We start from the raw sequence: 13,653 nt of genomic DNA on the forward strand, positions 1-13,653 counted from the left end.
CCGGTCTTTAGAAGAGGACATTTTGCAGAAGGTACAAACAGTTTAAGATCAATAAAGGACCAGACATTTTGGGACACCAGTGGCAGAGATGGTATCACTGCTGCCTCAGCTCTAGCAACCTGCATTCAATCCTGATCTCTCAGATGCTCTGGGTTCCTCCCATAGCCTGACAATTTGCTAGTCAATGGGTCACTAAATTGTCCTAGTACATAGACAAGTACCAGAATCAAGGTGGTTAATGGCCAGCAGATGGTTTTCAAATATGCCATGGAGCTGCACACTTGACTTTACAGATCAAAATTAAAACAATGCAAGACAGATGAAGACCAAGTATAGCCTACAATTAGTCAGGCCACACTCGGGAGTATTGAGCACATTTTTGGGCCCCTTAGAAAACGAGGGGAGATCTCATTGAAATCTATCGAATACTGAAAGGCCTAGATCGAGTGAATGTGGAGGGGATGTAGGGTAGTCTCTAGGACCAGAGGGCACAGGCTCAGAATTGAGGGACATCCATTTAGATCAGATAGGGCAGTTTCTTTAGCCAGATGGTGGTGAATCAGTTGGATTCATTGCTATGGACAACTGTGCAAGCCAAGTCATTGAGTATATTTAAAGCAGAGGTTGATAGGTTCTTGATTAATCAGGGCATGAAAGGTTATGGGGAGAAGGCAGGAGAGTGGGGTTGAGGGGGGATAATAAATAAGTCATGATGGAATGGCAGAGAATGGTCTAATTCTTATGTCTTGTGGTCTAATTCTGCTCAAATTGCAAAATTAAAAAAGGTGATCCCTAATGAAGACTTTTGCCCAAAACATTAATGTTCATTCTCCTCCACAGACGCTGCCCGACTTGCCAAGGGGTCCTTCCAATATTTTGTATGTGCCAATTTAAGATTCTGCAGAACCTCTTGTGTGATGACACTAGATTGGGCATGGTTCCTTAAGGTTGTCACAGCCTGCTTTGGTGCGAGATCGCGGGGATAAACTCCCACTACCTATTAAATGTTAATTCCAAGGGAAATAGAACAACTCTAAATGAAATGAATCCAATGGATGATTAATTCAAATAATATTTTTATTTAAATTATAGCCCGCAAAATATTTACCACATTAGAACACATTTGCCTTACCTGCATAGTCCTTTGGGTTTTTCTTATCTCCATTTTTAAAAAACTTTATGGTCGGGTATCCCCTGACGAGAAATGTATGCGCTAGCTCAGATTCTTCAGTGGCATCTACTTTTGCCAACCTAATGTCGGAACCCTCTTCCTTCAGCTTTGCTGCAGCTTTACTGTATTCTGGAGCGAGAGCTTTGCAGTGACCACACCAGGGAGCATCTGGGGGGAGAAGCAGCCAAAGTGCCAGGTTATAATTCAGGTCACAGACTAATAGATTAGATTCAACTTTACTGTCATGGTGCAGAGTACAGATACAAAGCCAATGAAATGCAGTTAGCATCTGACCAGAAATACAAAGAATAGCGTTATTTACAAATTAACTGCAAATAAAAGTGCTACAGCACACAAATATAAAAGTACTGAGACAGTACAATATGGGTGCAATACTGCTTAGCGCTGTGATGTGAGGTTCAGCAGGGTCACAGCCTCAGGAAAAAGCTCTTCCTGTGCCTGCTGGTGCGGGAGCAGAGGCTCCTGTAGCGCCTACCGGATGGGAGGAGAGTAAAAAGTCCATGGTTAGGGTGAGATGCATTCTTGATAATGCTTTTCGCCCTGCCCAGGCAGCGTTTATGGTAGATGTTCTCAGTGGTGGGCAATTGGGTGCCAATAATCCGCTGAATTGGGGGCCGAATATCAAGCAATCATTAAATTACACGCACCATTGGTACACCTCACCACACTCAGTGCAAGATCCCATACCCAAATTAAAATATTCATGAAAGCCTACAAATATTCTGGACATTCAAGAGCAGAGCAACAATGAACGTTTACTCCCCTGCATAGATGCTACCTAACAAGCTGAGTTCCTCCAGCAATTGAGATATCCTCAAGATTCCCAGCATCTGCAGAGTCCAGAATATCATCCAGATTATAGCAATTAATTTTTAGAAAGATTTCACTGAAACAGTGCAGCAATGTTGCTGAACTCAGGACAGCACAGTAGACAAATTCAGCTCAAGTTAAGGCTTTTAGCAAACTGGACTGTGCCACCATGCAATAACATGGAACAGCACAAAGTTTGGCACAGAGGGGCCAAGCACTTGTATCCTTACAGCAAAAACATTCTTTTGTTATGAAAGGAAAGGATCTATCACGAGTACAATGAATGTGGTACAAGCTTAAATTCCTCGAAATTCACTGAGGTTTTCCAGCAAAGTCACATCTCCTTAACACAAGCCCCTGGGTGGCATGTCCTGAGGACTGATGTCCTTGAGCTATGTTTCCGAAAGAACAAGTACACAGTAGTTCATCTGAAATATTAACTGGTTCTCTTCCTCGATCAATATAGTGTGCAAGGTTTTATTTCAGATTTCTAGCATATGCAATTGAACCACCTAGCCCAGTATTACCCTGTGTGCTGATGCTTCCCAACTGTGGACAGTGTTCCCACTGGTTGCATCACTGCCTGCTATAGAGGGGCCAAAGCACAGGATCAGAAAGCTGTACAGGGTTGTAAACTTATCCAGCACCATAACAGGTACTAAACTGACCTCCACACCATCAAGGACAACTTCAAAAGGTGGTGTCTCAAGTTGCTGGCATCTGTCATTACGGACCCTCACCACCCAATACATCCCTCTTCTCATCGAGGTACAGTACAGGCATTTAGGCACAGCTTCTTCCCTTCCACCATCAGATTTCTGAATGGTCCATGAACGCAACCTCATTTTGTTCCCTTTTGCACAACTTATTTTACATATACTTGTAACCTACAGTATTTATACATGTGCGACAGCAAATTTCACAATGTGTCAAAACTTGTTACTGGATTCCTTCAAATTCAGCTCAACGCAATCAGCTGCCGTACGGTATCAAAATGCTACACAACCCAAAACACAAATAGTTCCTAATGCCGAGACACCTGCAGCCATTCATCCTAACAGTATATCCTCTTACCAACCAGAGTATCATTTTAATACGAAGTAATCCTTTACAAACAAGTCTGTGCCAGACGGAGAACTGCCAAGGAAATTACACCACCATACAATATACAAGAATAGTTAAGGGATTAATGAGGCACTTGGCTGGTTTATAGGTGGATCTGACATCAGGGAGCCTGTGTGGACTCAGTTGTAGTGAGGACTAGGCCAGTGTCGCCTATTTGCAGCAGTCCAGGAGAAAGGTGTTGGAATCAGTGCCAGGCTGTGTGGCATGGCACCCATGCTGGCATTTGGTGTTCGCTGGCAGAAGACTAAGCCTCAAGCCATGGTGTTGCCTACTTGCAGCCGGCCAGGAAGTGGAGTTGGCTCCACATGGTGCCCATGCTGCCCTCCAGAGTTTGCTCAGAAGACAAGCAAATGCAGACTGCTGCAACATTTCTGGACTCAGGGACTTGGAAATTTTTTTTGTGTGACTATTTTACTGCCATCTTATATATAATATACATGCCTTGTGCTGCGTCTGACTGTTAGTACTGTACTTTGTACCTTGGCCCCTGGAGTAACACTTGTTCAGCTGTATTCATGCATGGGTGAATGACAAATAAACTTGGAATTATCTTTTGAAACAGTGCTCTGTAGATGACAGGAACTAACAAAGGGTTCTGAGAAACTGGCACTGTCAACTGCAACCATAAAATGACACTATATCAGAACAGACCAACTTAGAACTTTTACCTTCACAAAAACAGCTGGTAGCAAAGCTGCCTCTCCCCAAAATCCCCCACCCTCACACTACTAATTTATTTTTAAAATCAAGAAACTCACCTTCAGCAACCTTAGAGAAAAAAAATCACATTCATCTTAATGGACAGCTGTATGCAGAACACTAGATAACTCCAAGACTAATTAATAGTGCCCTTACTATGAGCCTTACTCAAATTTAGCCAAATCACCACAGAAACAATATCTGAACAGTAAAACTACCCATTTAATCACTGAACTAAAGAAACTGACAAGCAATTATCATCGCTGAAAACAATAACTTGTCAGGGGACAGGTTTTCAATCTACTCAGACTTGGGAAACAAGGCCTCAAGGCCTAGGTAATGCAAATATCTGAACAGAAACTTTAAAAGCTGCAAGAGCATTATTAACTACAGAAACAAAGACAACTAGAGAAATAGCAGTAAGGTACTGTACGGTGCTCATTATTCTGGGCCACATGACATCTTTATTTTACGTGCCAAAGCTGGTGAATCTAGCCATTCCTAATAAGTGCCATAAGATGAAGTGCGTTGGCCCCAGGAGCTTCAGTCACCTCAGCAAAACAAGTCACAGTCTTGCACGGTTACAAGGGATGATGTGATGCACGACCAATATCTTCTTTAGGACAGTGGAGACTCCAGTGCATTCCCGATTCCAACCTGAAATATCAAAAGGCCTGGATATAATGGATATGGAGAGGAAGTTCCATCAGAATAAAGGGATGTCCATTTAAAGCAGATGAGGAGAAATTTCTTCAGCCGGAGGGTAGAGAATCAGTGGAATTTGTTGCCAGACAACTGCAGGCCAAGTTACTGCATGTATAAGGCAGAGATCGATAAGTTTTTAAACTGGTAAAGAGGTTAAGAATTATGGGGGGGGGGGGAGAGAAGAAATGGGAGAATGGTGTTAAAACTCAGGCAAGGTTGAATGGCAGAGCAGATTTAATGGGCCGAATGAAGTAATATGCTCTTACATTTTATGGTCACATGCTACATCCTTGTCACTCAAATCTCTTCCCCTTTGAAAAATGAACAGGCTATGACCCATCCAAGGAGACCCTTCACTATTCAGCCCCTTTATTTTATATGCTTCTAGCAAATCTCGCTTTATCTTTAAACACTCATTCCAGATCAAACCCAAATGACTTGGATGCCTACAATTTCATCACCACATGCCATTACTTAGTACTTACAGTTATTTGCTTTTTGTATTTGCAGTGTAGTTTGGTCATTGATTCTATTGCAAGTCTTTGTTTTACTGTGAATATCTGCAACCAAATGAATCTCAGAATGGTGTATGGTGATATTTACTTTAATCTATTTACTTTGCAGCCTGCCCTTGATCATTTGCAGTTAGGAAACTATTTAGCATCAGAAGCACTGCCCTCAAAAAGGCAGACAATACTTCATGAATTGACTTTATTTCTTCCATTTTTCACATACACGAGTCAAAATCTTTACATCTCCATCTAAATGTGCAATCATAGTGATTTATTATAATTTATAATAGAACAGTCAATGTAACATAGAAATACACTCAAATCAGCGCAAGTTCTTCAGTCTGATGGCCTGGTGGAAGAAGCTGTCCCGGCTTTTATGCTGCAGTACCACTTCCTGGATGAAAGCAGCTGGAATAGATTGTGGTTGGGGTGACTCAGGTCCCCAATAATCCTTCAGGCCCTTTTTACACACCTGTCTTTGTAAATATCCTGCATCATGGGAAGTTTGCATCTGCAAAAGCGCTGGGCTGCCCGCACCACTCTCTGCGGAATCTGATTAAGGGGAGGTACAGTTCCCATACCAGGCAGTGATGCAGCCAGTCAGGATGCTCCTGGATGGCTTAGTGGGCCAAAGCCATCCAGAACTATTGTCCCCAGTCTGCCAAAACACTCTTTCAAACAACCTCAGCTCAAAGGAAGTCATAATAAGTCCAGATGCCTACAGTAAATAACCAACAGGGGATTGAATTCCTCCAAATAGGAGATCAGAAGAAAAACCCTCTGATCCAAGAAAACCAGTGACGAGCAAAGTGATTGCAAGGGACAGCATTCCTGCTTACTCTGTTCAGAGACACCATTATACCAATCTAGGCAACATTTTTCAGTGTGCAGAAACAGGGGCAAGATTGCTCTCTGTACAAGGGTCGTGGCAAGGGGACTCCAAATTCCCTTTTTATTTGATCTTCATAATTAGATAAAATTTATGTAATCCGAGGAAGGAGACTTCAATCTTGTACTTTGTACGTACACTAATGCTGTCATCACACTAATCTTTACCAGTTTACTACGAGTACCAAAAGAATCAGTCAAGTAGCAAACAATTACAACCTGTAAAGCTTCAATAGAGAATCCAATCACTGCTGTCAATGGAAAATTAGAAAACAGTTGAAGCCTTAGGGATTAGACAGGATGAAGACCTCTAGAGCCCTCAATTTACAACTCATCCCTTAAATTTGCACCACTCACCTCAGTTAGTTGCTGCAGGTTCTTTATTCCAACTTCACTGGTTAAAGCATTTCTCCTGATTTCCATTAGATTTTTTTTATATAAAGAGACCAGCTTTAAAATATACAACCCGCAGAATCAATCTCAACCTCTGGTCCATCAAATCCTGCTCAAATATCTATTAAACCCTTCCGTTAACATTCCAGTCGATGGTTTCTGGCATCATCTTTCTCCATAAATTGCAGTGCTAAAAGAGTTTTTAAGTCTTACACATGTCCAACCTGGAGAAAGCCAAAAGAAACATTATCTTCAAACACATCACCCTTTTCCAACAGATGCAAGCATTGCTTTGGCTTGGTTTCAGAATCAGAACAGGTTTACTATCACTGGGATATGTCTTGAAATTTGTTAGCTTTACAGCAGCAGTACAATGAAATACTAAGATCACCAGGGTCTCTCTTCCCGCCATTACAGACATTTACACCACACGTTGCATCCGCAAAGCAAGCAGCATTATGAAGGACCCCACACATCCCTCACACAAACTCTTCTCTCTCCTGCCATCTGGCAAAAGGCACCGAAGCATTTGGGCTCTCACGACCAGACAACAACATTCCCCCAAGCCATCAGACTCCTCAATTCCCCGAGCCTGCACTCACACCAACCTACTGCCCTCTACTGTGCCTATTGTCTTGTTTATTATTTATGGTAATGCCTGCACTGGTCTGCACACTTTATGCAGTCCTGGATAGGTCTGTAATCTAGTGTAGTTTTTGTGTTGCTTCGTGTAGTACCATGGTCCTGAAAAACATTGTCTCGTTTTTACTGCGTACTGTACCAGCAGTTATGATCCAAATGACAATAAAAAGAAACTTGACTTGACATGGTAAATATAGAGAACTGAATTAAAGTATAAATATGTCCAGTAAATAATGAAGTTAAAATAAGTAATGCAAAAAAAGTGAGGTAGTGTTCATGGGTTCAATGTCCATTCAGAAATCAGATAGCAGAGGGGAAGAAGCTGTTCCTGAATCACTGAGTGTGTGCCTTCAAGCTCTCTTACCTGAAGAGGGCATGGCCTGGGTGGTGGGGTCCTTAATAATGGACAACGCCTTCCTAAGGCACCAGTCCTTGAAGACATCTTGGATACTATGGAGGCTAGTACCCATCAATGGAGCTGACTAATCCTACAAGTTTTTGCAACTAACTTCGATCATGTGAAGTAGCCCCCACTCCCCCTACCCCCCCCCCATGCAGCTAGTTTGCTCTCCATGGTACATTTGTAGAAATTTGAGTGACTTAGTTGGCCTCAAATTCCAATTGAATATAATCGCTGTCTTGCCTTCTTTATAGCTGCATCAATGTGTTGCATCCAGGTCAGGTCCTCAGAGGTGTTGATACCCAGGAACTTGAAATTGCTCACTCTCTACTTCTGATCCCTCTATTTCATTCCCTCATCTTACCCTTCCTAAACTCCACAATCAACTTGTTGGTCTTGTTGACATTTCGTGCAAGGTTGTTGCTGCAACAGTACTCAGCTAACTGGTACGTCTCACTCTGGTACGCACCTCCATCGCCACCTGAAACTCTGCCAGTGCTTGTATTATCAGCAAATTTATAGATGGCATTATAGAGTCACACAGTCATGAGTAGAGTACAGCAGTGGGCTAAGCACACAACCCTATGGTGCACCAGTACTGATTCATTCTCATTACAAAAAAATAAAGAAAAACAAAAATAAATAAACCGATGGCTTTCCTACCTTCATTTACTTAGATAATACACATTGTCTTTGTGGCTGCTCCTCTTAGCAACGCTGTCCAAAGGGTCACCATTGATACTGAACCCTTCTGCTGTTTGATATATCTAAAATCCAATCGCACTTAAAGATCCTACAAATGGTACGGCTACTGTCCCTATTGTGGACCTCAACTACCCAGATTAAAAATGACTCCCCTAACCACTGCTGTTCCTTGTGCAACCAGTTTACAACCATCCAGGAGAGGGAGTTGGTGTGCTCCACCAGAGGCGCCGCTGCGTGGCATCCAAGCTTGAGCTGGTGCGGCTTCTCAGCATTCGCTTGGCAGAACACAAGCTGTATTAGGGCCAACTGTAGATTTCTGCATCATTCATGGACTGCCTTGGACTATAGTTTTTGTGTGATTATTTTACTGATATCTTATGTGCTATATACAGTTACAAGAAAAGTTTGCAATCTCTTTGCAATTACCTGGTTTCCTACATTAATTACTCAATGTAGTCTCCATCTAAGTCACAAAAGACAAAAACAATCTGCCTTAGTTAATGATACACTAATGATTATACTTTTCATGTCTTATTGAGCACATTGTTTAATCATTCAGTCAAGGGTGGAAAAAGTATGTGAACTGATAGAACCTCCTTGTATTTAGAAACTGGTAGAACCTCTGGCAGCAATAACCGCCAAATGTTTCTTGCAGCTGCTGATCAGACTTGCACAACAGCAAGGAATTTTAGACCATTCCTCCGTACAAAACTGTTCCCATTCATCAATATATCTAGGATACCTTGCATGAACAGCCCACTTCACCACAGCATCTCAATTGAGTTAAGGTCTGGACTTTGACTTGGTCATTCCAGAATTAATTCTCTTATATTTAAACCATTGTGCTGTTGACTTACTCTTCATTGTTTTGTTGCATCATCCAACTTCTATTCAGCTTTTTCCTGTAAAATGTCTTGATACAATTTTGAATTCATTGTTCACTCAATGATTGCAAGCTGTCCAGACCCTGAGGCAGCAAACCATGATGTTCCCTCCCACCATGCTTCACAGTTGGGATGAGGTGTTGGTGTGCGGTGTCCTTTTCCGCCAAATTTAGCAATGTGCATCTCTGCCAAAAGGTTCAACTTTTGTCTTATCAGTCCACAGAACACTGTGGAACATCTGGGTGGTCTTTTGCAAACTTGAGGTGCACAGCAATGTTTTTTTTTGAAAGCTGAACACCATTCTTATTCAGTGTGTTTTTTTTTAAAAAGTGGAAATAGGAAGAAAATTTAGCAAGCAACAGAAATTTCTGCAGGTCTTTTGCTGTCACCCTTGGGTTTATTTTCACCTCCTTTGGTATTGCACGTTGTGTTCTTTGTGTGATCTTTGCAGGATATCCACTGCTGGGGTGAGTTTCCTCCATCTCTACACAATTTCTCTTACTATGGACTGATGAATTCTCAAGAATTGTAGAGATGCATGAAGCTGGAAAAGCATTTCTAAAGACCCAAGGTCCTCTGAAAGGTGTTTTGATCAAGGTATGGTACACTAACCGATCTTTCCTGATAACAGCAGGCTGTCAGTTATCCTGACTTGTGTCCTCTACAACCCCACACCTCCAATCTCACTGGAACACCTGACTCCAAATAGCTTTCGTAGAAGGCATTACCCAGAGTTTCACATACTTTTCTGAAGCGAGACTCATTACTTAAATGGTGTACTCAGTATTGACAAGTAGTACAATTTTTTGTGTTATTAGTTTTGGCAGATTGTGTTTGTCTATTATTGTGACTTAGATGAAGATCAGACCACCTTATGAGAAATTAATATAGAAAACCAGGTAACTGCAAAGGGATCACAAACTTTCTTGCAACTGTATACCTTGCGCTGTGTGAGACTGTTGGTACTGCATTTTGCACCTTGGTCCCAGAGTAACACTGTTTTATTTGGCTGTATTCATGTACAGTTGAATAACAAACAAACTTGAAGTGAAAGCATTTCCAAAATATCCCACTCTTCCCTCTCCCTATTCTGATCAAGCTGCTACTCTGGCCCAACATCTGAAAAAAATTACAAACTCACCCTTGCAAAACTTCAGTAAACCATACAACTGCTGAGTATCTGTATTGTATAGATTTTCCAACACACCCAAATGATTAAAATTAAATAGATGTATTGAAGGTCAACTTTTGCAAGAGGACACCCAGGCAACAAATCAACCCTAATTTTACTTACAGTAAGCGTTCTTCTTTTGAAGAGGCAGCAATCTTAATAACACTTAACCAGTTAAAGCCACTCCAACAGTTTATACCTCATTGTGTTTATGTCTACATACAGAAGTCCCTGCTAACAAGTCTGGTGGTGGCTGTTACCCAAAACTGATGACTTCCCAGTTCAGGCTCTGATCAAGCGGCATATAGTTAAACAGGGCAAAACCACTATCTGATTTTCAAATCAGCTGCACTCAAACTCCAGCTTACAAAATGTTCAGAAAACAACCTCAAGTCAGAAAGTTCTTTCAGGTCAAGCACCTAACCCAATTTGCAGCAGAGTCCAGGTAGCCTTGGCCGATCCCAGATCTCCCAGCTGATCCCAGCACACTTCAAAAACTGGCAATTAAATCACAACTGCCCTAGCGAACTGAGATCACTGAGGGTAATGATTACAAACACAAGCTTGAGGCCCAGGAATGGAGGTCCAGAGGCAGTCTGTCTTTGTGTGAAGGTGGGAAAGGAGTTTGTGGTGTCGTGCTGAACACTGTGGGCCAGCTATGTTGGCACCACAATGCACGGTGACACTTGCAAGTTACTCTCATCATATCTATGGGTAAATTGGTCGTTACCTCAAACGACGTTGCATTGCATGTTTTGATAAATTCACCCAAACCCTTATCCCCCAAGTTCAGTCTCGCGGTTTAAAGAGTTTCATTCAATCCTTCCATCCTGAATTCAGCACCACTAAAAGTCATTAAAAGGCAATTCAATAGAGGCTATAACAAATTTCAATCATTCTACATCTTCAGCTACAATCGAGATAGTTTAACCAGTATTTTAAATCAATCGATAGTCAGCGAAGTGGAGAACTCTCCCTGAAGTTTCAGCTCATTCTTGTGGTTTGAAAGTGTTTGGCACAATTCAAACTTTAAGAGCAGAGAACACACCCGCTCCACTATCTCACTGGAACCCGAGACAAGGAAGCGAGCCACTGCTTTTCGCACACGTCAACTAAAGTTGCCGCAGAGCGTCCGCCCCTTCCATTTTTCCGAATTGCTAGTGGACAACTCGAGCTATCAATTAGCCCGGTCCCTCCCGTGCCAACCGACAACTTTCCTCGCCGCGAGTACGTGCAATCTAGCGCAAACGCATTGGTAGGCGAAGGTTACGGGGGCGAAGGCAGAAGAATGGGGTCGAGGGAGAATCAATCAGCCATGATGGAATGGGGGAACGGCCAAATTCTAGCTAACAGGAAGTATTAAGAGTCCGAGATTAAGAAAGCAAGCTGTCGAATAAAAAACGCAAATCAGTTCACTTCAAACGAAATCTTTCCGCCACACCGCGTAGAAATTGAGCATCTCCAGCGTATGCTACGCTTATAAATTCCAGCATTTCAGTTGCCCCCCGCCCTGCATGTAGACAATGCAGAGGAATATCAGACAGGACCACCATGGGAAACACTTCCTCTTTAAAGTGCAGACAAGAGAAATCCTGCAGGTGCTGGAAATCCGAGCAACGCACACACAAAATGCTGGAGGAACTCAGCAGGCCAGGCAGCGTCCGTGGAAAGAAGTACAGTCGATGTTTCGGGCCGAGACCCTTCATAACGGAGCTTGAGCCCTGTCGAAGGGTCTCAGCCCGAAACGTCGACTGCATTCCTAACCACTGATGCTGCCCGGCCTGCCGAGTTCCTCCAGCATTTTGTGCCTATCGCTCCTCTTTGAAGTGTCAGGAGAGAAAGCAACAGTGGAAACTTCACTGCAGCCCCTCCTCCAGGCGGAGAGCGAATCTAAATCAGTTGAGTTAACTCGTCCTCAGTACGTTAAGGAATGCAACGATTAGTTTTCCACCGGGTTACCTGATGTGCCCACGGACTCCACCCACATCGCCCAAGTCCAGCCCCTCCTCTGTCCGGCCATTTGCCCACCCGGCCCTCAGCTCCCCACTCCTGTAGACCCGGACTAACAGACCGTCACTCTACTCCCGTTTCTCCTCAGGCCTGTGCGCTCTCTCCGCCCCACCTTCACCACCCGTAAGGACCCTTTACTACCATCCCCTACCGCTGGCCCGAGAGGCCCAGACCACTGCTCCCATAACGCGACACGCAACCCCGGCCCCCGCACAACGCACAGAAACACAAGGACGTTATTTCCTCATTGAGAGCCAGGCTGACAGCATGAAACTTCCTGGTCAACGGCCCTTAAATGCCCCGGGCTCTCCCATTCTCCTTCCAGTCCCCTCTTCCACCCTCCCCGGGCCCCAGTCGCCCCTCTCCCCGGGTCCTCTTCTACCCTCGGGCTCCGGCCGCCCCTCTCTCCAGGCCCTCTTCCACCCTCGGGCCCCGGCCGCCCCTCTCTCCGGGCCCTCTTCCACCCTCGGGCCCCAGCCGCCCCTCTCCCCGGGCCGCACTCACAGAACTCCACCAGCAGGTGCCGGTACTGCTGCAGCGCCTCATCGAAGTTGTCCTGCTTCAGGACCAGCACGTCGTCCTCCTCGGGGATGTCGGCGGCCAGGGCCAGGGCAACAAGACACAGCAGGCGTGCGGGCCACATCGCGGCTTGAGAGACGGCGGCGGAGCGGGAGCGGAGGCCGGGGCTCGTCGGTCGGTCCGGGTGGCAGGAACGTGGCAGCGGAGACGCGAACTGGCTAGGAGGGGGAACGTGACTGCGCATGCGCTTAAATCCCTTTTAGCGGCTCGTGGAGCAACCTGATTGGTCGCCACCCGCCGCCGGAAGTGAAACTCGAGAACGCGCAGGGTGAGCCGTGTCAAAGGACAGCCGCCGTATCTGCCAGCATCAATCATGGTCGGTGGTCCAGCAGGTTAAGGAGAGAGGGGGAAAAAGTCAGAGTCACTGGGCGGTTTAGGCTGTGGGAGCCTCCGCTCACGGCGAGAACTTCTACACCCTGATCTGACCCGTCCCCTTACATCGAGGGAGGCTCATTTGATAGAGGGAGAGAGGAGTTGGCCCCATGTTCAGAAGCGGGAGGTGCCCCTGACCTAGTACAAGGAGAAAGGGACTCGTGGAGAAAAAACTTCTCTTGGACTAGCTCCGCTGCAGGGAGAAACCTCCCCTGGATTAGTCCAACTGCACCCAAAGAAATCACATAGGCTGGGTTCTCAGCACCCAAAGTGAGAGAGAGAGAGAGAAATAGCCCCTCTCCTCCCTCATCCCCACCCATCCCAATCCATTCAGAGAAAGGAGAACCTTCTGCCTGTTCCACTGAGCCAGGCCAAGTCCAGACAGCGAGGGAGAGACAAGATGGTGCTGGTGATCAACAGCGACGTTTTTCAGACAGCTCACAAATCTTCTAGATACTCCAGTAGAAATACTTACTCAGAACTGCAGTCGCTGCAGCCTGTAATTTCTCTTTTAAGGCTGTACTGTTGAACTGAGTAAGTGATCTGGTGCTTTTGCACTCCAGGCT

The 13,653-nt window shown here is 44.6% G+C and overlaps 1 protein-coding gene across 1 annotated transcript in view; it reads right to left on the reverse strand.

Annotated features, from left to right (window-relative positions):
* Positions 1 to 12,914, reverse strand: part of p4hb (prolyl 4-hydroxylase, beta polypeptide) — a 36,410-nt gene extending 23,496 nt beyond the window's left edge. The window contains exons 1-2 of the mRNA XM_063030591.1: positions 12,641 to 12,914; positions 1,133 to 1,339 (exon numbers count right to left, since the gene is read on the reverse strand). Coding sequence (XP_062886661.1) covers positions 1,133 to 1,339; positions 12,641 to 12,899 — 466 coding nt within the window. The 5' untranslated portion in view covers positions 12,900 to 12,914. The remainder of the gene's footprint in view (positions 1 to 1,132; positions 1,340 to 12,640) is intronic.
* Between the last annotated feature and the right edge of the window lie 739 nt (positions 12,915 to 13,653).

The sequence above is a fragment of the Mobula hypostoma genome, chromosome 22, assembly GCF_963921235.1.
Source record: "Mobula hypostoma chromosome 22, sMobHyp1.1, whole genome shotgun sequence".
In the NCBI taxonomy this organism is placed as follows: domain Eukaryota; kingdom Metazoa; phylum Chordata; class Chondrichthyes; order Myliobatiformes; family Myliobatidae; genus Mobula; species Mobula hypostoma.